General features: G+C 37.4%; 1 protein-coding gene across 1 annotated transcript in view; it reads right to left on the reverse strand.

Annotated features, from left to right (window-relative positions):
- The window catches only part of FGL1 (fibrinogen like 1), a 33,634-nt gene extending 20,079 nt beyond the window's left edge, over positions 1-13,555 (reverse strand). The window contains exons 1-3 of the mRNA XM_060001478.1: positions 13,463-13,555; positions 2,507-2,586; positions 156-336 (exon numbers count right to left, since the gene is read on the reverse strand). Of these exons, the coding sequence (XP_059857461.1) occupies positions 156-336; positions 2,507-2,569 (244 nt within the window). The 5' untranslated portion in view covers positions 2,570-2,586; positions 13,463-13,555. The remainder of the gene's footprint in view (positions 1-155; positions 337-2,506; positions 2,587-13,462) is intronic.
- Positions 13,556-25,101: the final 11,546 nt, after the last annotated feature.

A 25,101-nucleotide genomic window follows, 5' to 3' on the forward strand; every position in this document is an offset into this window, starting at 1 on the left:
AGACGTTTAAATTTGGTATAATGCTTCATGTTGCTTGTTACTGGCATAGGAAAAGCTCTTTAGCAAAACCTGAAGTGATCAAGTTACTAGCACCACCATTGCACACGGGTGTATGATATAAGTTATGGAAACACATAAGAAACATAGATTCTGACCTGCGTATTGCCTCTTGCCTCCAAGGTCAATGACGCTATTCTCCTCTCCTTTATCAAGGAACTGGACTTCCTTCTCATGCAAAAGCTGCTCGATCTTGACTCGCTGCTGCTTGACCCGGGTCTCAAGCAGGTGCACCTGGGCTCTGAGCCGCGCCTGCTCATGCAGGCAGTTCTCGAGAGCCTGCAGAGTAACGTGCATCTCGTTCTTAGGAAGAATAAATGCTCCGAACAAGCTGGATAAATTAACGATTCAAATTTGTCCCCAGCTCCCGTTTCAGAATAATATTCTACCCAGAAAGTGGTTTGCAAGTTCTAACACTGTTTGTTATTTGGAGAATAAGAAATTATGGCTTACGGTAAAGTGCTTGAACTAAAAAATGATATAAAATAATCTGAATGACTACACCAAGAGCTGTAGAGTGGTTGTCTCATTTGATCCTCGTAACGATTCCACGAGGTAGGAAGGGACTCATCCTTGAGGAAACTTGCAATTTCTCAAGGAAACAGGAAATTCTCAGGGGGCTAGAGGAGTCAGCATTCATATCCAGTTCAAGGATCCTACTCTCAAACTCTACATATCACCGCCTGAGTGCTTTCTTAACAGGAAAGTGCTTTACAGCATCATTACATGTGACTAGTGTGTCAGTCTCTAAAATAAACAAGGCTTTTGAATGACCTTTTTGTATTGATACATTTTAAAAATATATTGAATGTTCATAACCTGATGACACATGGTCACCTTTCTAAGGGATGCTACTTTAGACCCTCAGATCCCTGAGTATCTTACCCATTTACCTGCTCTGGAAATTCTACTGGAGTCACTTTACCTTTTGGCTTACTTATTGTTTTTCCCTTAATTACTTCAAAACAGGATGCAGAAGCCTGAGTCTTTCAGTTAAATTGTTTACTTTCTCTAAAAAAGGCAAATAATCCAAGAATATTGCATGTGAAAGAGTTTATCAGCTTCCTTCTACAGTGGCATCTGACTGAGTGGATTTCTCCAGAGCTAAAGCAAATGTGGTGAGTTGGGAAGGGGAGTTGCAGAGGTGTGCCTCCTGGGAAGAGCTACTGAGACCAAGAAGCTGCAGTAAAGACCCTTAAGTACTCAACGCTGGGAGAGTTACTAGGGGATAGTGAAGAGAAAGGACAAAAGACAAAGTTTTGCCTTTTTCCTGTTTTTACTTTGACAACTCTATTTGCAGCTCATGTCATGATCTCCTGTGATAAGCATAAATGTTTGCTGAGAAATTATGAATTTTAACATGTAAGTGTCTTACACTACTTTTATATACATTATTTCCTAAAATAGGCATTTGAATACAGTCAGACATATTTCCCAATTTATAATTGCATAACTTCCTGTTTCTATCTTTATGTGCTACCTTGTATTCATTCCATAAATATGAGGGCATACTGTGTTCTGGGCACTTTGCTAGGCTGTCTGAACAGCATGCTCAGATATTCTGTTTGGGGCAAAAGAAAGAGGAAAATACATTGTCTTCCTGTGAAGGACTATAACGTAAACATAGAAATTCAGCCTCTAAACTGAAGGTCATATAGCAAGAGAATGGAGAAATGATAGTAGAGGACTCCTCCCTCCTGTCTCCAGGCCCAAGTCACTGAAGCTCTCCCAGCTGTTTCTCTAGGACTATTTCTTATTTTCAGACTCTCTCTTCAACTCTCTTTGATTTAACCTCTCTGAACGAGTTATTTGCTTAGCCCCCTGAGTTATACCTTTCTAAAAAATGAACAGCAAAGACATTTTATGGCATCTGGAATCCTGTGTTGCTTTCTAATAGTGGGAAATTGGTTGTGATGTTGTTAAATATAGTGGACTATACAATTTAAAAATAACTGAAGGATTACAGGGCAAGGATGTTCAATTTTTATGTGACTACATATACAGTGTTAGTAAGCTTATTTAAAACTTAGGCATTTTCTTTCTCCCAGAACTTTGAGTAAATGATTGTTTTTCCCTTTTTACTCATGAATGGAGAGAGGCACAAGTTCATTGCAATTACTTTCAAATAATCTGTCTAGTTTACACTGACAGTGTCCGATACTGGAAAGCTCAAGGTCAATTTCAAAAGACAGTTTTAAATTCTTAATATTATGCAACCACCCAAATAACCCCAGTAAATAAAAAAGATTTTACTTAGTGTGAATACTGATTTTTACTTTAAAGGTTTTTTTTTAAGCACTTAGTAAGTGCCTATTACGTGGCAGGTGCTTTTTCATTTTCCCCCTAGTTAAGTTTTTTTAGTGACAAGTTACTATAGACTTTCTGCAAAATAAAAGAAAATTCAGATCTAAGTGGGTATTTAAAACAATAGCTTTTGTAATGAGCTTACCCAGCTTTCCCTGCCCATCACCAGAACAGTGGTGAGAAGGATGAAACTGATCATCTTCACCATTTTTCCCACTGAAAGAACTGCAAGAACAAAAAGAATTTCATAAGATTAATTTATTGTGAATTTTTCATGAGGCCAATGCTGGCTTGACTCAATGTGATCCAGGAGGTCAGACACAGCTCCAGGCCGTGTCTAATCTGACAGTCGCCATGGAAATTCTCCTGGACTTTCCCAGGCTTCTCCCCACAGAAGGATGCTCACTGTTACCTTGTATAGAATTGAACCAGTTCCACAGCAAAAACAGAGGAACTCTGGCTCTTGGGAGTATGAAAAAGGCACAGGCTCTTTAAGCACAAAGACGTGGTTTCATAGTTTGGCTCAGCCAGTTCCTAGTTGTGTGACCCTAGGCAACTTACTATAAAATGCTCCTGATCTATAAAATAGACATCATAATTCTCACCTTATAGGACCGTGGTCATTTTGATGTAATATTTTCAAACACCCTAGCATATGATAAGTGCTAAATGAACAGTCATTCATTTTGTATATGGAAGGCTTTTTATTTTGACAAAAAGGAAGAAAGAAAAAGTTACAACAAATAGAAGGTGATATGTATTATTTTTCTCAGTGTCTTAATGTATAGGCAGCTACCAAGATAATATAAAACTTTAATCTCTCTTTAAAGTTTTAGAGGAAAATTAACTTTACCACTTCATGAGATTATTTTTTAAATCAGTCTTGAATTCATGAATCTTGATGAAAAATTTTGTTCATCCTCAAAATAACTTCTGTATGCTGCCAGTGGTGAATTTTCATAAATTTTAGAAGCTAGGGAGCCTAGAAGGGCAGAAATACCTGCATAATCTTCAAACAAATTGATACCTATGGTTTTTGCTAAAAAAAGAACCAGAATCAACTGAATTATTTGTCAGCCTATTTTTATTCTTATAAAATCTATGACCACTAGGTCCTTTTCATGTATCTCTTTCTCAATTTTTACATAATTTAAAAAGTGGTTCCTAAACTTTGCTGTCCATTGGGATCACTTGGGGAGCTTTAAAAATATTTCCACACCCAGAAATTGAATCAAATGTCTAAAGGTGGCAGTCAGGGCTTAGAATTTTTAAAAGACTCCCAGCTGATTCCAATGTACAGCAAAGTTTGAAAAGCAAGGATTTAGGGACTTAATAGAAAATTTTTTTTTCCAGTCTATGCTAACAAAATAGGTAGTTCTCAGTCCTTCTGGGGCCAAAAAAAAAAAAAGTTACAGAATGAGAGGGGCACTACTTCAATTCAGGGACAAATAGCATGCATGGGCATCTTGGGAAGCACTGCAAGATATAATGTGAATTTCTTAAATATGTGAAATTTGTGCAGTACAGAGAGTAATAAAGAGTCTCCTAGATAAAACCATATAATTTTACTTCACACAACTTTACTTCTGGCTGATGTATTTTTTTATTACATACACTAGCACTGTCCTAGGCTATGCATTTTATAAGCATCTTATTTAATCCTCAAATAACTCTATAAGGCAACTACTATTATCCTCATCATACAAATGGATAGATCAGAGAGCTTAAGTCACTGAAGACCCAGCAATTGGGCTGAGGGCTTTCCACCTTGAAAGCCCGTGACCCCCAACCTGTATTCTGCATGGCCTTCCTTTCTATATACATATACACCTGTTATATATATATATATATATATATATATATATATATATATATATACATATATATAGGGACACAGGCTGCACAGAGGTATAGAGGCCCTGCTACTTGGCTTTCTCCAGTGAACACCACTCTCACTCCTAAACATGGCTGTGACTTATTTGTTCCTAAGTCGTGTGCTTCTGCAAAGGAACATTAGGTCAACCTGGCAGGAGAGGACAGGTCTCCTGCCAGGTTGACAGAAGAGGAGACAGCTGCACTAAACAGAAGCAGTCCTACAGAATCGTGGCATCAACAAGCATTTATTGATTATTGGCTATCTGCTCAGCACTGTGCCACATGCTGTGGGAAAATAAAATACAGCTGCCACATCAAGGCAATGTTTTGGGGAAGAAATGAAAATAAATATTAAAAGGGAAATTAAAGACAACATAAATTTAATTACATATTGTTTCATGTATTATATTTCAATTTAATCTACATTAAACCATATGTAATTAAATATAAAAACTAAATTTTTCCAGGTGACCTCTCAAGACAAAATTAATTATTTCCTCCACTGTGATCCCATACTATGTTTACAAACAAATATAGCATTCATTCACTCAGTAAACACTGTTTGCATGCCTGCTATGCTCCAGGCACTGTGCCAGGTGAGATGGAATTATCACTTGACTTGTTTTTACATGTCTCTCTCCAACTGCTTCCTTTTGTCCATGCTATTTTGTTTAGAATAGGATTCTTGAAGGCAAAGGCCACACCTTGCTATAACTGTTGTATCCCTAGCATCTAACTTATTATGGCGACCCTAATAAAAGTTTAGTTATTGCCTCTGAAGAAGAATTTCCCCTAGAGGGAAAATCTTTCTCAGAGGGAAAAATATGAGTTCCTTGCCATAAAGCTAGTCTGTTTGCAGTGACATACTTCCCCTCCTATGCTTATCCTTGTCAAGGGGAAAACAATGGGCTAAGTATATTTTTGAAAGTAAGTGTTAAGAAGGTGTTAGGGGGGCTTCCCTGGTGGTGCAGTGGTTGAGAACCTGCCTGCTAATGCAGGGGACACAGGTTCGAGCCCTGGTCTGGGAGGATCCCACATGCCGCAGAGCAACTAGGCCTGTGAGCCACAACTACTGAGCCTGCGCGTCTGGAGTCTGTGCTCCGCAACAAGAGAGGCCGCGATAGTGAGAGGCCTGCGCACCGCGATGAAGAGTGGCCCCCGCTTGCCACAACTAGAGAAAGCCCTCGCACAGAAACAAAGACCCAACACAGGAAAAATTAATTATTTAATTAATAAACTCCTACCCCCAACATCTTATTAAAAAAAAAAAAGGAGTTAGGGACTTTGGGTTGGATTGAACACATACGATTTTTCTTTCTCACAAAACCCCACTAGAAAGGAGTAAAGAAAAATGGAAAAGACATGGATTGACAAGGTGGAAGAGAAAGGGAGAGGAGAAAACACCTGGCATACAATGTCAACCAGATGACAAAAAGCACACAGGGGAACTGGCAGAGCTGCTAAAACTGAATAGCAAGCAGTAGCAGCAGGGAGTACCACAAGAAGCAAGCTAGGTTGCATTGCAGTATCCCAGATGGTGCTAGCTTGGAGGTGACCACTAGCTTGGAAGGCAGGGTGGAGGTGATGGGCTGATACCCAGCTTCTCACCTAAATCGTGAACAGCCAGGTGAATAAGGTTTTTCCCACCCCATCAAAAAATGAAAGGCTTCTTCTTTTTTTAAATATATTTTTAAAATTAATTAATTAATTAATTAAGTTTTGGCTGCATTGGGTCTTCATTGTTGCACACGGGCTTTCTCTAGTTGCAGCGAGCAGGGGCTACTCTTTGTTGCAGTGTGCGGGCTTCTCATTGAAGTGGCTTCTCTTGTTGCGGAGCAGGGGCTCTAGGCGCGCAGGCTTCAGTAGTTGTGGAGCATGGGCTCAGTAGTTGTGGCTCGCGGGCTCTAGAGCGCAGGCTCAGTAGTTGTGGCACAGGGGCTTAGTTGCTCCGTGGCATGTGGAATCTTCCCAGACCAGGGCTCGAACCCATGCCCCCTGCATTGGCAGGTGGATTCTTAACCACTGTGCCACCAGGGAAGCCCTGAAAGGCTTATTTCTATTAAGGTCGAACCAAAGAGACTCCAGGTATCATGACCACAGGTACAATGGAGGTCAAAAGAGAGACACTGTTCTATAAGTTTGAGCCCTCCCCAGGTTACTTCCATCCTGGCAGCTAGATAGCCACGCAGGCAGCTCTAAACTCCTCCTATTATTTTCCAGGCCAGAGATTGTGTGATTCCTCTCTGGAGGAATGAATAGTGTCACAGAAAAGATCTTCAAAAGTTGACATTGGGAGATTCCCCAACAAAAGAGCTATGTTCTTACCTGATCATTCTCCAAAGAAGCCCATCAGTTGGCAAGCTTCTTTTATGCACACAGGAAAGGTATAGGCACAATATTTTGCTTATTTCTTTTCTGTCTGAAGGGAGGCTTATTTTAAATTACATTCTGTGTCCATATTTACTTAACAGTTTAAAGAGAAGCATTTAAAGACCAAACTTTCTATATGACAACACTGGGCAGAAATCCATATGATAGCAATTAATTTACCATGAAAGTATATAATTTACTTGTTATCATTTAACCCTTTTATCCAACATTGTAGCATATACCAGAAAAAAACCATAATTCAAAAAGACACATGCACCCCAATGTTCATTGCAGCACTATTTACAATAGCCAGGTCATGGAAGAAACCTAAATGCCCATCGACAGACGAATGGATAAAGAAGATGTGGTATGTATATATATAATGGAATATTACTCAGCCATAAAAATGAACGAAATTGGGTCATTTGTAGAGACGTGGATGGACCTAGAGACTGTCTTACAGAGTGAAGTAAGTCAGAAAGAGAAAAACAAATGTCGTATATTAACGCATGTATGTGGAATCTAGAAAAATGGTATACATAAACTGGTTTGTAGGGCTGAAATAAAGACACAGATGTAGAGAACACAGATGTAGAGAACAAACGTATGGACACCAAGGGCGGGAAAGTGGGGCGGGGGGCGGGGGGTGGTGATGGTGTGATGAATTGGGAGATTGGGATTGACATGTATACACTAATATGTATATGATAGATAACTAATAAAAAAATAAAGTTAAAAATATCCAACATTGTAAATAAAATAACCAAAATACACAGAAGGAAGCGAAGTGCTGAGTAGATTACACAGCTAAATGGACAAAGAAATTAGATAAAACACAAGAAGACATACAATTGTTCATTACAGAAAAGTTCCAAAGAGCATTTATAGACCCATTTTTTTCAGTAAGTCATCCTTTTATACATGCATATGATAAAGTTTGTAGCAACAGTTTAGGAAAACGGATATTTTACTCTGTTATCCTAGTAGCTAGTTTTCTTTAAATTCAAGCACGTATTGTGTACCTGCTTTATGCCAGGTGCTATGTATACTAGATGCTTATACATATAGCTTATTTTAAATATATTTAATTATATTAAAAGTATTAGCTTATATTAACATGTAGAGAAAATTAAGTTAATTATGGCATTTAAAATGTTTTCCAATGTAAAACAGAGACCCTCCCCACCCCTGCTCTGTGGGCTTTTAGAGGGGATAGAAGTGGCATGACAAGAAAAATGCAAGCAAACAGAAGTATGAACAAATTGAGAAGGAAGATGAATAGGCTTGCTATCAGTATCTTCTTTTTTTTTTTTTTTTTTTTTAACATCTTTATTGGGGTATAATTACTTTACAATGGTGTGTTAGTTTCTGCTTTATAACAAAGTGAATCAGTTAGTATCTTCTAATTGATAAAATAATCTTGGAATTCTATTAAAAACTCATCTAGGTAGCTCTTTTTTATATGAAAGATAAAGTCAGAGCCCATTTGCAATGCAGTAGTCTCCTAAACTTTGCATTTGCTTATGTTGAGTTCATACCTACAAAATTCGCAAAATTTCAGGTTGAAATAAAAACCCTGATCCAAGACATCTGATGTTATAAACAAATACATTTTCATCCTGATCCTGGGGGTAGTTTCATGTTTCTTTTGTCTGGGAGCTCTTGGAAGGATCTGCCATTATCATCGGTCCATCTGTCAAGACTCTATTTGTAAAGAAAGAGCTTGCAGAAGAATAAATTCTCACTACAATTATGACAATTTAGGTATATATGGAATGAAGACATTTCCACCTTTCCTGTTAGGCATAGCAGTCAAACACTGCTATAGTAAGACTTATTTTCTTTAGATTTAGCTATACCAGTGGTCTAATCTTGTTCATTTAGACATAATTATATGCAATTAAGGCCTAATAAAATACAACAAATCTCTGAAAAATGTGCCTCCTTTCCTCCATCAGAATGAAAGATAGAAAAAAAATATGAGGAGAAACAAAAAAGAAAGAATCCAATTAGTTTCAATGTCTGTATTCCATAAATCCCATTGGAAAAAATATGTATATGTTGTCAATGTATCTACTGTTGTCTGTGATTTTGAGTAGTATTTCACTGTAAACTTATCACTGATCTTTTTCCTAAGAAGAGCTGAGATAGTAACTAGTGCTCTCTAAAGATAAAGAACAAAAAGCTATTTGTCTGGTTTATGAATTATATGTAGTACTTTTCTACTTGAATCATAAATATCTTCAATGTTTTCTGCTATACTGACCAGCTTCTGAATTATCTATCCTTTTTCAAACGAGAAAAGGCAAGTACCCTTTGACTTTAATACTATCGCTAATTCTCTCAGTTAACATGTTTTTCAATACTATGTAAAATTGTGATTTAAAAAGGCTACTTTTAAAAACAAAAATGAACAAATCTCAATACTGTGAAAACGCAGATATAACAGAAAGCAGGGACTTGAACAGATAGTTGTACACCAATGTTTACAGCAGCATTATTCGCAATAGCCAAAAGGTAGGAACAACCCAAATGTGTATTGACAGATGACTAGATGAACAGAATGACATATATACGCACAATGAAATATTAACTTGAAACTAACACAATATTGTAAATCAACTACACTTCAGAAATACAGAAAAAAACCCCAACAACAAAAAAAGTGTTAGATTCCAGTGAAGGGGGATGGAGTAGAAGGAATGAGCCCAGGGACAGCTGATTTTCATCATAAACCTCTCTGTATTATTTGACTTTAACTATGTACATTTTGATACACATTTTTAAATATCAAATTTTAAAACTTCATGATTTAATTTACATATGTAGAGGATTTTCAGACAGTGATTCCCTGACATGATTTTAAGTGTTTTTAACTGTCATTATCTAAAATTATTTTAAAATAACAACATATTACCACATACTGGGTGGCTTAAAATAACAGAAGTTTATTGTCTCACATTCTGGAGGATAGAAATATGAAGTCAAGTCAGCATGCCTATGCACCCTTCAAGAAGCTCTAAGGAAGAATCAATCCTTCCCTGCCTCTTCTAGCTTCTGGTGGTTGACAGCAATCTTTGGCATTCCTTGGCCTGTGTCAACATAACTCTACTCTCTGCCTCCATCTTCACATGGCTGTCTTCCTTTGTATGTCTCTGCGTCCAAATTTCTCTCTTAATACAAGGACCCCAGTCATTGGATTAAGGTTCCAATATGACTTATTGTAATTTGATTACATCTCCAAAGACCCTATTTCCAAATAAGGTTACACTCACAAGTAACGGGATTTAGAATTGAACATATCACTTTAGAAGACACAATTTAACCCAGTACAGGTACCCAACAAAATATTTCTTGAATGGATGAGAAGAAAAATTGTGAACCTAAGTTACAATTTTAGAACTTCCCAGTATCTGTTATTGCAATTTTATAGTTGTTTACTAGAGACTGAATTCAGTTGGTCTGCTGAATTTATTAGATGTCCCTGTCAGATTCCCTCCATCATCTCCCCACTCCCAGTGACAACTAGAAACACTTAACAAACTATGCCTTTCATAAGGTTTTTATTGATTTGCAAATATGACATTGCAGTGTGTGATAGCTTAAAAAGAGTTACTTTTAAAAGAGATATTTGGATTTATAAAATCCCCAAAGGAAAAAAAAATAACTGAAAACTTAATACCTAAAATATTTAAAATTTGGCTCTTAATGGGCTAAAGACATTATCATAGCTATTTCATAATAAATTATTAGTTTGACTCATTTTTCAGTTGGTAATAAATATATTTCTTGAGCAAAATTACAACAGGTATGCTCCTATTTAAAACAAAATCTCATTTGTATCCTTAAGGTCATTTATTATTTAATTTTAAAATTTACCATGAAGTTCAAGTAGCAAAAAGTAAAACAAAACAAAACGAAAAAACCCTCCACATAACGGAGGTTTCTTAACATGTAATCAACTACACAGTCATAAACATATAAAGTTTTTTAATGTTACAGAAAATAAGAAGCAAGATAATTGTTTTATTATAAGCAAGCAAAAGAAAAAGATGGAAAATAGTTGTTTTTTTTAAAACACAAAAGAGATTTTTGAAGTACAAAGTATTATCCCATGAGGTTAGAACACACAATCAAAATATAATTAAAGGAAGTGAGATCATCCAGTTGAACCCTGCCAACATCTGAGGAAGCAAGGCTCAGAGAGGGCATATCATCTGCCTAAAGAAATAAAATAGACCCTCCTAGAGTAATGAAAATAAAAACAAAATTAAACAAATGGGACCTAATTAAACTTAAAAGCTTTTGCTTTTAAGCAAAGGCAACCATAAACAAGACGAAAAGACAACCCTCAGAATGGGAGAAAATATTTACAAATGAAGCAACTGACACTTATTTGTGGAATTTTAAAAAAATGATAAAATGAACTTATTTACAAAACAGAAACAGACCCACAGACATAGAAAACAAACTTATGGTTACCAAAGGGGAGAGGGGTGGGGACAAATTAGGAGCTTGGGATTAAAATATACACACTATTATATATAAAATAGATAAACAAAAAGGACCTACTGTATAGGTAGGTCCTTGTTTTATATATATCTATATATATAACTGAATCACTTTGCTATACACTTGCAACTAACACAACATTGCAAATTACACTTCAATAAAAAATTATGTTCTTATATCTATATCTGAATCTGGCTCTTGCATAAGTGAAAGTGTGTGTTAAAAGTGCTCTGGGAGGGCTTCCCTGGTGGAGCAGTGATTAAGAATCTGCCTGCCAATGTAGGGGACACGGGTTTGAGCACTGATCTGGGAAGATCCCACATGCCGTGGAGCAACAAAGCCCATGTGCCACAACTACTGAGCCTGTGATCTAGAGACCGCGAGCCACAACTACTGAGCCCACCTGCCACAACTACTGAAGCCCGCACGCCTAGAGCCCGTGCTCCGCAACAAGAGAAGCCACTGCAATGAGAAGTCCGTGCACCACAATGAAGAGTAGCCCCTCCTCCCCGCAACTAGAGAAAGCCCGCGCAGCAATGAAGACCCAACGCAGCCAAAAAACAAAAACAAAAACAAAAAAAGTGCTCTGGGAGATGCTGGGAAATTATATTATATACAGATTGTAATGCATTATATTTGGTAGAAAATAAAGGGGCAGGAACTTCCCTATTGGTGCAATGGTTAAGAATCTGCCTGTCAATGCAGCAGACACGGGTTCGAGCCCCGGTCCTGGAAGATCCCACATGCCGCGGAGCAACTAAGCCCGTATGCCACAACTACTGAGCCCGCATGCCACAACTACTGAAGGCCGTGTGCCTACAGCCCATGCTCTGCAACGAGAGAAGCCACTGCAATGAGAAGCCTGTACACCACAACGAAGAATAGCCCCCATTCACCACAACTAGAGAAAAGCCCGCGCGCAGCAACGAAGACCCAACGCAGCCAAAAATAAATAGATAAATAAATATATTTTAAAAAAAGAAAAGAAAGAAAAGAAAGGGGCAGTGAAAAAGCTTTGGCAGGTTTCTCTTGCCATTGAATTCCCAATTCATTGCCATTAAAATAATCAAATCTGATCTTTCCCAGAGAAAGGAGGCAGCCCCTAGTCTGGCAGATCCTTAAACAATAAGGCATTTCAAAATGTTATTATATATATTTAAAAGTCATTATATTAACTCGATCATCTTTAAAATAATTCCTGAGACTATCTTAAGTCTTTTAAAATTCCCCAGTGCCTCCATTAGTAATTCCAGCTATCTTCTATAATATTAAAGAAATGTTTAGGTATAAGAAACTTGCTTTGAAATTCTGATCTCCATCATTCATCATAGTAAACCATCATTAGACTGCAAACCTGGATTGTGGTGAAGTTATATCAGATTACTTCGTTCCTCACTATACAACTAGTTGTATTTATTTTACAATGTTTTTGCTTTGGTCTATCTCAAAATTTTAATTATTATAAAATTAAAACAGTTTTCAAATGGCTATTCTTTGATGTACTGTATCATTTGATATAAATTGTTCTAAGTGGAAGTCCATTTTTTTCCCAATAAAATCTTTGAGTTTTAATTGATTATAGTAAATTAAATTTAAACACAAAAATTTTAAGTTTGGGACTAAAATGTTCTACAGCTGACATGTTAACTTTTAAAAACACAATTACCAAACACAAGTTCATTACTAGCATGTAATGGTAATTCAAAAATGGTTGTTTTAAGTGAGCTATTATGAAAGGATACAGATAAAAGAAATAAAAAGAAGAAAAAGTTACTGAAGGAAGCATATTTAATAAGTTAGCATTCACAAATGGTAACGTGTAAGACATATTAATGTGTCTCATATTAATGGAAGACAGTTAAAATTACCCATAAATAGACTTAGAGACTCCTTTTGGGTTATTTTCTTCTAATTTTTTCCCTTTTTCTGGTATTGGAATATAACAGTATCTTTGTTACTTATCTCAAGAATTTATACTCAATGAAAGCTTCAAAAAGCCAAATAAGTTTGATTCCCAAAAGAAAGAAGTAAAGAACATTTCTGAAGTTTTTACTTCTGAAGAGGAAATTATAACATCATCCATTTTATTTTCCATTTTGTATATTAAAACTGCAAATCTTTTTATTTACATCAAATTCTCATCCAATTCATTCAAAATGTACCAGGAATGAAAAGGAGATGTAATTCTAAATCTCTTTTCCAAGTGGCAGAAGCAGCCGTCTCTCTAATCAACTTGACCTTTCTCAAGGGCCAACAGTTGTTTTTTGAGTTATGCTTAATATCATACGTAGGAAATCAACTAGCATTACTACAATTATGTCAAATGTGCAGAGAGGTTAAATACCTTGCCTGAAGTCACAAATGAGTCAGAGACACAGCTTAGGCGAGGTCCAGCCACTCTGTCTCCCAGGCTCCTCCAACTGCATTCAGACTTTGTAATTGCTTCTCTGTTATTTGATTAGAAATAGGGACTGTGTTGATTCTGGCTTTAGTCCAGAAACAAATAGATGAGGAAATCAGTTTAACTGGAAGGAAAACTAAAAGAGGGAATTCAAGGACAAATCCCAGTACTCTGATATTTTTCTTTTTTTTCTCCTATTTGCATGAATTTTTACTAAAAATCCAATAATATATCTTTATAAAAACATATCTCTGATTTGTTAACCTCTTACTATTGTGCTCATCCACAGAATTTTTGAATTTTGACTAACTTCAATAATGTTCACTTGAAGATTAAGTAAAACCAAAGTTTGGTTGAAGCTTTGCTTTCTGGTACTAACGATAATAAAATTTTACCTATAAAGATACGGATTAGGGCTTCCCTGGTGGTGCAGTGGTTGAGAGTCTGCCTGCCGATGTAGGGTACACGGGTTCGTGCCCCGGTCCGGGAAGATCCCACATGCCGCGGAGCGGCTGGGCCTGTGAGCCATGGCCGCTGAGCCTGCGCGTCCGGAGCCTGTGCTCCGCAACAGGAGAGGCCACAACAGTGAGAGGCCCGTGTACCGCAAAAAAAAAAAAAAAGATACGGATTAAAATTTCATTTCAACTACAATATGGAGAGAAGCCAAATTTTTCTTAGTTCTAAAAATGTGTTAAGTTAATAATTGTCAAGATGAAACAGTCAATTTCTTTGATCTTTAAGAAAAGCAAAAATATTCCCTGAGGTGCAAAATTGTGAAATTTATCTGTAAGCATCAATTATCCTCTGATCGAGCTGTTCCTTTTGTTTTAAACTGTAGAGGATTTTCTAATGTGTAAGATGTTAGCGCCATTAATCACATTGCACAATAGTTTCAGACTGGAAACCCAGGTTCATCATTTCTTTTTTCATTCTGATGTAACTCACGCTGTTGTTTGCTGTTTGTTCTGTGATCCCTATTTATTAACTCAGATTCCAGTAAAAAGTTGTTTTTCTCTCTGTTCTTTGTTGTTTTCTGGACTAAAGTATTGCTGGTGTTTGGCCTTCCCATTAAGCATTTTCTCATCATTCACTCAGAAATTTTCAAATTTACTAAGGAAAAGGTAATCCTGATGATTTACTGGAAAGAAAAAGTCAACTAGGTTGAAGTGGTTTACACACATGGGATAAGTGGAGATTACACATTCACAATAATGAATTCAAGCTGCTGCTGTTAAACTTCAAAAGCAAAGGTATGGGATTATTTGGCTGATTTGATAATTGCCTCTGGTAAAATGCAGTATTTTGAAATACAGACCTATTTTTTTGCTCCTTGTATCCTTTTTGCCTCCTTCCCATTCAAGCATTTAGTAAACCCTGAGCTCACTTCCTCAGAGGAGGGACCTATAACTGTATGTCCCAGTAACAGCAGCTATCACACGTGGCACCCTTATGTACCAGACGTGGTAAATATACTAACTCATTCAGCGCCAACAGCCCCATCAGTGGGTACTGTTACTATCCCCATTTCACAAATGAGGAAACCAAGGCACAGAGGTTTAAGTAACTTGCCCAAGGTCAAGTTACAATGAGCAAGAGGTAGAGCTAGGATTCAAAGGCAGACTGGCTCAGAATCTGTGCTCTTTACCGTTAAAGATGATCAATGCTATCTGTCAAGGATGCGAGCAGCACCATGGCCTCAGGAGAAACCTGGGAAAAGCTAATCAGACGATAAGGACAGAATCTAGGGTCAATGTTCTGTGAAGGCGTGTCAGAACCTGAACTTTTTGGGAGGAATGTTAGTACTGTAGACCATGGATGCATTGTCAGAGCATCAGGAAATGTCAGACTTGTGACCTTGCACAATTGTACCAAAGCTATGAAATGAGAATGAGACCTCAGCTCAGTGGCTGACAGAAGTATGAGAAAACAACGAGACAAGAAGGGCAGGTGAGATCCAGTGTTTGAGGAGATGGACCAGAAACAGAATGGTTGGGATGCATACTGTAAGGCATGGCTGCTTTTTTTTTCTTTCTTTCTTTCTTTTTAAAAAATTGAAGTATAGTTGCTGTACAATATTATATGTTACAGGTGTACAATATAGTGATTCACAATTTTTAAAGGTTATACACCAGTTACAATTATAAAATATGTGCCATAGTCCCCATGTTGTACAGTATATCCTTATAGCTTATTTTATACCTAATAGTTTGTACCTCTTACCCCCCTACCCAATATTGCCCCACCCTCTTCCCTCTCCCCACTGGTAACCGCTTGTTTGTTCTCTACATCTGTGAGTCTGCTTCTTTTTTGTTATATCACTAGTTTGTTGTATTTTTTAGATTCTATGTATAAGTGATATCATACAGTATTTGTCTTTCTCAGTCTGATTTATTACACTTAGCATACAGGGCTCAGCTTCTCAAAGGGGCTTCACTGAGCAGAACAGTGAGCTCATTAGGCTTACATCTTAAATTAGCTTGTCTAGAAGTTGGATTTTACACATTTACCCTAAGTGATTATTTTCTGGAGAACAGACTCATACTTAACAGTTTCTCAAGGGATATATAAAACAGAAAAGTGAACTTATTAATTCAGGAAAAGAGAATTGCTTGGTAAGCTAACCTGTTTAGGAATTTGCATAGAGGACTTCCTCATGGTGGACAAAATTGCCCCAGAGCAAATCAAGCAAAAGGAATTTTGATGAACAAAGAACATGAATAAAGAGCATTGGACTTAGAGGCTTTTTTTTTTTTCAAAGTAAAGTAATTAGATAAACTTTTCTTCTCTGACCCAAGAATGAGCACCGACGAATTTTTTCCTTCTCCTTTTGGAAGACCATATTCAGAGAAGCTTCTCAATTAATACATCAGTTATAACACAGTTGTCATCCAAACCCTCTGGACTATATATTGTGTCTGCCCCTTACCTGATACCTGACCCAGTCCCAAGAGGAAGGTTGAATTCCAGGTCTCCCCAACTCCAGTCCGCTCCTGCCTGCAGCAGTGAACCTGTCTGTTCTCAGCCCCATCATGAACTAGACAACAGATCGTATATCCTTTAGTGTATTCTACCAGCAAACATTTCTGACAGTTATATTTTCCAACCTTGACTCCCAATGAAGGGGGAGATACCTTTTATGGGACTTATAAAATCCTGTGCTCTGAATACTGTGATCACATTTTAAACTTAAAAATGTGACTTTTATCAAAATATTTAGGATGGAACATATTTTAAATACCAAGGAAAGAGGTTAACAAGAGTAGTCTTCGTTTCAGGCAACTAACAGAGCTTCCTCAGGTGGAGGTTATGAAACTCCTAAATATATAAACTTCCTATAATGTTGGTTTAGATATCATCTCATAGGGAGTCCTGAAAGGATATAAAACATTCTCATGTAGCATAAGTCTGAGAAATTACTATGGAAAAGCACTTTAAAATTAGTGAGACTAAACCAATTTCACTAGTGAGTCACCCTACCTATTCCTATTGTCTATGTAACTAGTAAAAGTTTAAATTAATAGATGCTCAATAAACGGGTCCTGAATTAATTACTCCACGTCATGTCAATATGAATGGTATGGTCAAGGGAATAAAAGCGTTTTACTGAAGACTGAGAGAACTGCATTAATTTCCAAGCTCTGTCATGGCTCATTATATGCTCCTGAGCAAGTCATTGCTCCTCTCTGAAGCTCAGTCTTCTCATCTGTGAAAAAAGCTATTGGATCTAATGGTCCCTACGATCCACTCCCACTTTTAAATTCTTCTTTTTTGATTATTTATTATTATCTACAAGAAACCTTCCTAGAACATATTATGAAAGAGGATTAAAATTTTATATCAAAGTTAGGAAAGTTCATGGATAACTAGGCAACGCTGGTGAGTATGTGTAACGGATGAGTAAACTAGGTTGGAACTGAGACTTCGGTAAAGAGTCCTGTGGAATTAGGGATCCCTTTCATAGTTCCTCTGGGGCTCAAAACAGATAATCACAAAGCTGCTGTAATTATCCAGTTGGAAAATCTATATTATTACCTAAAAAATCTAGTTGCTTTGCTCTGTTCCTGGCCAACTCCTAGAGTTCTGGGACCATGGTGGTCTTGAAACGCTGCTGTTACTACCAGGCAGATTTCAAAATGTAAGTGGTGGTTGTAGGAAAAGGCCACTTTCTCCTTCCCTAACCTAATCTAGACTTGGACACAAGCCCCTTCCCTGAAACCCCAACAAAAGCATTTGATAAGCTGTGAAGTTTGCAAAGCTTCTGAAACTTTGGGGATAATAGAAAGAAATTACAATGCAGAGAAGGAAAATGTAAACAGGAATTTTAGCTATGAGTATTCTCTTCTCCATAGAGGTGCCCCATGGGCCATCCCTCCCCTTATCAATGGACCCAAACTATTGACATGTTGAAGGAATTACATAATCCTCCATGTAGAGAATGTCCTTGGTCATATCCTACCCTTAATTCCTCTCTTGCTTTATAAGAAGGGAAAAAATTTCTACATCCCCAGCCAATAAAGTACTAACCACTACTGATTCTATACCTACAATTAAGATACAATTTATAGATTATGCAGAAAAATTTTGCTTTTTTTCCCATAAAGTTTCCATTTCAGAATATAATCTGTGCTATATTTTGCATAATAAAAGCGCATTAAAGTATCACCCACCAAGAAAAAGAAAAGTTTTCTCCAAAGATAAATAATGGCCCTGCTCCTAGCTAAACAAAAAAATTGTCACCAAAATCTTCTTGTTAAATATGGTGGATTGACCACACATTTAAAAATGTGCTTCCTCCTCAAATCCCTTTAAGATGACAGCAAAGAAATAGAAAGGCATAAACCTACAATGTCAAAGCAAACAGGAATGATATGTGAAGAGATAAGAGATTACAACAACTTATTGGAAGAGATTTTAGAGGAACCACAAAATTCAAGAGTGACTGTCAAGGCTGAAAATAAGGGGATTGGTAAAATAATATAAAAAGTGTAGCTGGACCCTATAGCCTCCTCCCCAGCCCATGTAACTCCTACCCTCTTTATTCATATACTACCTACCACTTGCCCATTTTTTATTCCTAAAAGAATTTGATCTGGACCTTATTTTCATTTGAGGATAGCAGGAATGTTGAAAGGTAGGAGCCACAAACAGAGAAGTTAAAATAAAGCATGTATAGAAAAAGTACAACCAGGCACGTCTTTCAAACAAGATTGCTGTCAGGCAGGTTTGTATTTCCTAGCAGGAGACAGGGTTCTTCTTGGGAGAAATGGAAGGGCCCCACAGGAAAAAAATTAAGGATACTAAAATATAATGCAACCTCCACAGATATGCCAGTTCACCACCTAACCATATATTGAATCTCACCAGTCCACAAACTCTACCCATGAACATTAAGCTAGCTTTCTGTTAGCTTTGTCGGTGCCTCACATAGAGATAACCAAGGGTCACCAGACATTTGAAGAATGTCTCCAGTATGAAAAACAGAGATAAAAACAAGGGGAGAAAAAAATAAAAATGGAACCCAGGGAATACAGAATACTGGGGGCCAGGCAGTGTTCTAGATGCTGGGGAAACTGTAATGAACAAAACAGACAAAAGTCTCTGCCCTCATAGAGCTTACATTCTAGCAGAAAGGTGGAAGTAAACATTAAATGAAATAAATAAATAGATTTGTTAGAAAGTGATGTCTGCCATATACTGTGAAGAAAAATAAGTCAGTGGAGAGGCTTAGTGAGTGGGTGGGGGAAAGAGAGGCAAATTTAGATAGACTGGGCCAGGGAAGGCTTTATTGAGATGACATTTGAGCAAAGACTTGAAGGAGAGAAGAAAGTAAATCATGGGGATATCTGGGGACAGAGGGAGGAAGGAAGAAGTCCAGGCAGAGAGACTAGCTAGTGCAAAGGCTATGAGGCTGAAGTGTGTCTGAATGTCTGAGGAATAGCTAGGAAGCAAGCAGTCGATGTGTTCAGAGAGATAACAGAGATCAGATTACAGACAGACTACTAGTCTGTTGAAAGGAATGGGACTTTTACTCTGAGTGATGGGCAAGCCACTGAGGTATTTTTGAACCAAGAAATAATACAATGTGACCTACATTGGGGGGCACAAGAGTGGAGGTAGAGAGACCGGTAAGAGACTAGAGGAATACTCCAGGCAAGAAATGATGGCAGGTCAGAACAGGATGCTAATAGTGGAGGTGAAGAGGAATGGATATAATTTCAAAGTAGAAGAATGATTTCCTGACAGATTGAATGCGAGTTGTGAGAGAAAAAAAAGAAGTCAAAGATGACTTCAAGGTTTTTGGTCTTAGCAACCTGAAAGATGGACATGTCAATAAGCTGAGGTGGGGAAGAATGAAAGAATAACAATTTGGAGCAAGGAGGAGAGATGAAGAACTCTATTTTGGAAACGGTAAGTTTGAGATGACTGTTAAACATGCAAGGAAAATGTGAAGAAGGCAGTTGGATTACAGAGTCTACAGTTAGGGGAAAATATATATTTTAAAGTCAGTACCATAAAGAATGGTATTTAAAGTTATAAGAATGAGGACAGCAAGGATGTAGTACAGATTCAGAAGGGAAGAGGTAAAAATACCAAGCCCTGGGGTAAACCAATGTTAAGAAGCTGGGGAGATGAGGCACAAAGAGCAAGAATAGTAGAAAGGAGTTGTCAGTGGGGTAGGAGGAAAACCAGGAATGAGCGACATCCTAGGAACCAGGTGAGAAGATGCTTCAAGGAAAAGGGAGTCATTCATGTGTCTAGCAGATAAAGTAACAGGAGGACTGAGAACTGATCCTTGGATGAAGAAACATGAAGGTCCTTGGAGACTGTGACAAGGTCAGTTTCAGTGGAATGGTGGTGTGAAAGCCTGGTCAGAGTGAGTTTAAGAGAGAATGGGAGGGGATAAATTGGACATAGCTAAAAAGAAGTGCAACTGCTATAATGGGAAGTAAAGAAAAGGTTTTGTTTTATTTTTTAAGATGGGAGATGTCTGCAGAAGAAAACTTCCAAACTATGTTTAGTATTATCAGAAAAGTAAGAAACAATAATGGAATGCTGTTATTTTTATTTAAAAAGGAACAATTAACACAAAAAGCTCAAAGAAATTAAATGAAATCGTCAAAATTAAACAAACTTCACTGAGTGGATTAGAATATATATTCAAGGAAACCTCCCAGAAAGTAGAATAAAATAGGAGAGAAAAGATAAGAAAATTAGAGGTATAATTTTAGGAAGTCAAGCATGTACCTAACAGAACTTTCAAAGAGGAGATAGAACAAAATGGAGAGTGAATTAACAAAGAAACAATAGAAAAATAATTCCCAGAACTGAAAGAGTTGAAGTTGAGTTTATTTAGTGTCCAGCACAATGACCTTTAAAAACAAGACAAAAAACACCCACCCCTTGGGCAAATCATGATAAAATTTTGAATAGCAGTGTTAGTGAAAAGCTGCACAAAGCTTTCAGAAGTGAAATCACATAAAAAGTACTGAGACTCAGAATGGCATCATGCTTCTCCACAGAAAGAATGCCTTAAAAGTTCTGAGGGAATTTATATTTTCCAAATCAGGACTCTACACTGCCAAGCTAGCAATCAAGTGTGAAGTGTGAATAAAGCCATTTCAGACGTGCAAGAACTAAAAAAACAAAAACGAAAACAGCAAACAAAAAACTACCTTAACATAGCCTTTCTGAGAAAGAGTCTGACAATACGATCTAGAAAAATAAGGGCGAATGAAGATCGATACATCAGAAGACAAGGAAAAGGAACCAAGAAAAAGGGTTCATTTCCCGGAAAGCCCTTTCCCTTGCCAGAGTTGGGATTCTTGTGGGCGATTTGGAGGGCAGAAATGAAGCGGCAGGCTTTTTAGCTCTCACATGCTGTTGCCTATCTGTTGGCTCATCTCGCTGGCATAAGATCTCTGCCAGGCCTGCAGCTGCCCCGCCTCCCCTGGATCTTCCTTCAGCACATGACAATGGCTTCAGCTTCTACAGGAAAGCCACAACAGCCAGGTCAGAGGCAACAAGAACTGACAGAGCTTGCAGTCCGTCCTCATGGGCTCCAGCTCCTGCTTCCCTTACTTACAGCCATCTACCTTTTTCACTCACCTACCCTCCATCCTTCGAACTCCTCCGGCATCTTATCTTAAGAAAAGGGCCTTTGAGAGACACACAATAGCCTAAGGTCATTCCTTATATATCCTAGAGGCTCTGCTTCTCTGATTGAACTCTGTTATATACAGGATCCCAAACAGGAAAACCGAATGCCAGAGAAGGAATTTTTCAAATGCACTGTTGTTTCCTGGAGGACTCACTGGCCCTCTTGGCCGGCTACATAAAGCACGTAAAAAGTAATCTTAATAGACATTGGACAGATCGCCCAAAATGTATAGCTTCAGGTCTCACAAAACCTGTATCCTCCCCTGCTTACCAGTTAAGATAAAATGAAATGCTTATTTAGTACTCTTCTTTTCAGAGGTTTCTTGCTTATCTGAAATTTTTTCCCTCTGGTATCTAACCAACTCTGAATTAGTTGCCTAACAGGGCAAAGTGCAAAAGATGTTTTCTTATTCAATATATTTTCCCTGTAAAGAATAAAAAGAGCTCTGGGCAAGGAATGTTTGTTTTTCTTTCGATGTGTATGCAAGGACTTCAGAATTGCATATATTTTATGCTTCTGAAGAATAACATCTTTCTTATTAAAGAAGAATCTCCCCATAAGATCATATCATTAAAAAAAAACAATTGCAACCAAATAAATGTTAAATTCTAATAGAAAACAGATTTTTTTACACTAAATACATGAAGAAGAAATTCAGCTATATTGTGTAAAAATATGTGGAGAAAAAAGAAAACAAGAGCTCATGTTAAGTAAAACCACATTTTAAAATATGCCTTTAGACCCAAGGAAGATGGGCGGTAACACAAGTGTCTGCTTTCTCTCTACTCCCCAGTATGACTTCTCTGCTTTCTTTGATAAATTTGCTATACATCTTTTTCATTCAGGTACCTAAATCCTGTTTCTACGTGAGCTTTTTTCCTCCAGTTTTTAGATTCTTAAAATATTATCTCCTCTTAAAATATCATCCAACTAATTGGAAAACACACGATGATTCATACTTTTATGACCACAACTAAAAGTAGAATTCCGAGAGTTGTTAGCTATCCTGACAAAATTTCTGGACACTAGCAGAAAATTTAAAAACATGTTATTGACAGAAGTGTATTTGTACATTTGAATTTAAAATTTGTCCTTGGGGGCTTCCCTGGTGGCGCAGTGGTTGAGAGTCCGCCTGCCGATGCAGGGGACATGGGTTCGATCCCTGGTCCGGGAAGATCCCACATGCCGCGGAGCAACTAACCCCTGTGCCACAACTACCGAGCCTGCGCTCTAGAGCCCGCGAGCCACAACTACTGAGCCCACGTGCTGCAACTACTGAAGCCCACGCACTTAGAGCCCATGCTCTGCAACAAGAGAAGCCACAGCAATAAGAAGCCCACGCACCACAACGAAGTGTAGCCCCGGCTGGCTGCAACTAGAGAAAGCCTGCACACAGCAACAAAGACCCAATGCAGCCAAAAATCAATCAATCAATAAATAAAATTTAAAAAATAAAATTTGTCCTTATTTTTCATTCAGCTTTTAATATTTTTTATTTCTTAGAAAAAAATAAGACATCCTAAATATAATGCTCTAAGACAGTTCATTTAATTTTTTTGGCCGCACAGCTTGCGAGACCTTATTTCCTGGACCGGGGATCGAACCCGTGCCACTGGCAGTCGAAGCAAGTCCTAACCACTGGACCCCCAGGAAATTTTGAGATATAGTTTCTTACTTTCGCTTCAAAATAACTACATAATGCTGAGAAAAAAAAGTTTTCTTGTGCACAATTACACTCACATTCTGATTCATTGTTTGGTTAGCCTGCATAAGTTTCATTACAATGAATTTATTTTTCTGCATGTGCATTTGAGACCAGAAGCTGGCTTATTAAACTTCTAAAATTTACATTTAAAAATTTTACATTTGCATGTGGATGACTTTACCAATAACTAGGATTACCTCGAAAACAAAGAATAGATGTCCATACATGTGCATGACCAAGAATACACACCAAACTGATTCTCTAAGATTGAAGTGTTTTCCCGTTTCCTCCTTAGAAATATTGAGGGAAAATTCTAGAACTTTTAGACTTTTTGTCCCTACCTCTAGCAATCAAAGATTATGAAATATTAAAGCCTAATCTCAGAGTAATCCACTTTTTGTTTTTGCTTATAAGCTAAAGAAATAAATTTATCCAGTCATCTTGAGCAAAAATAAATAAATAAAATAAACAAATGAATTTATTACAGGGATACTAAGGTAAGTAACAGAATCAATAACAGACTGCCACAAAAAAGCTGAGGAAGACAGAACATGCACTGCCCCAAAATGCTCAGCAAGAGTTCTTGGATCTGTTCTGTAGTGTGCACCCTTAAAATGATTTAATTTCAGTGGAAGTTTAGCCCCTGTGTCTTTCCATACAAATTCCACAGCCCCGGGAGAGAGAATCCAATTAGCCTAGTCACTTATATATCAGCGTACACCTAGACATACAGCACCCACACATCGGGGCTATATGCCTGCTCTCTTGCCCACAGATGATAGATTCAGGGGTAGAGATTCTTACCAAACATGACTACTTGGGGAACTTCTGTAAATAAAGAAGGCTCCCAGTATGTACCATTTTCCTATTAGCCAATCAGGAAACTTAAAGAATGAAGAAAGGGGGATCCATCCAGTTTACTAGAATATCTTCTGGTTCAATAAAGATGCCTGGCAAGCCTAATACCTCATCTCCTGTGACGACTATTTTCACCAATGACTCAACCACATTACATGTGCTCTTTTGTTATTGCTGCCATATATATATATATATATATATACACACATATATATACATGGTTGATATATGTGTGTGTATACATATGTATACATATGTATGTGTGTGTGTGTATTCCAGTCCTCTTTTCCTTTATTTGTCTATTCCAATATTCCAATAATCCCTCTGTACCCTCTATGAATGAAATAGGCCTTCCCTGGCCACTTGCCCTTCCCCTAAGCCCATCCACCTAGGCTAGATGTTTTCCTATGTGTTTACTCTCTTATATCACACATCACTATATTGTGTACTGGAGTTTCTCTCGTCATTAAACAGAGATCAGGGACTCTTTTCTTGCTTCTATATCCATAGCACCTAGCATATACGTACCATACAATAGAGGCTCAAAAATATTTATTGTTCATGGAACAATAAAATTCCTTATCTGTGATAGCATATAATAAAAGATTCAAACTTGGTAACTTACATCAAGTTGGCATCTTACATGAAGTATTACTTACTATCAGGCCTAATACACAGAAGTCATGCAATAAATTCTAGTTTCCTATTGTCTTGAAACAAGATTAGGACTGTTGAGTTTGATCTATAGAGAGTGAGGCAGCAATAATACACACACAAATAATTAATGGTTTCATATACATTGCTAATTTAGGAAAGGAAAAAAGTGATTTTTAATAATCTAGAATTATTTGTGAGATGGGG

Source organism: Delphinus delphis, chromosome 21 (assembly GCF_949987515.2).
Source record: "Delphinus delphis chromosome 21, mDelDel1.2, whole genome shotgun sequence".
NCBI lineage: Eukaryota > Metazoa > Chordata > Mammalia > Artiodactyla > Delphinidae > Delphinus > Delphinus delphis.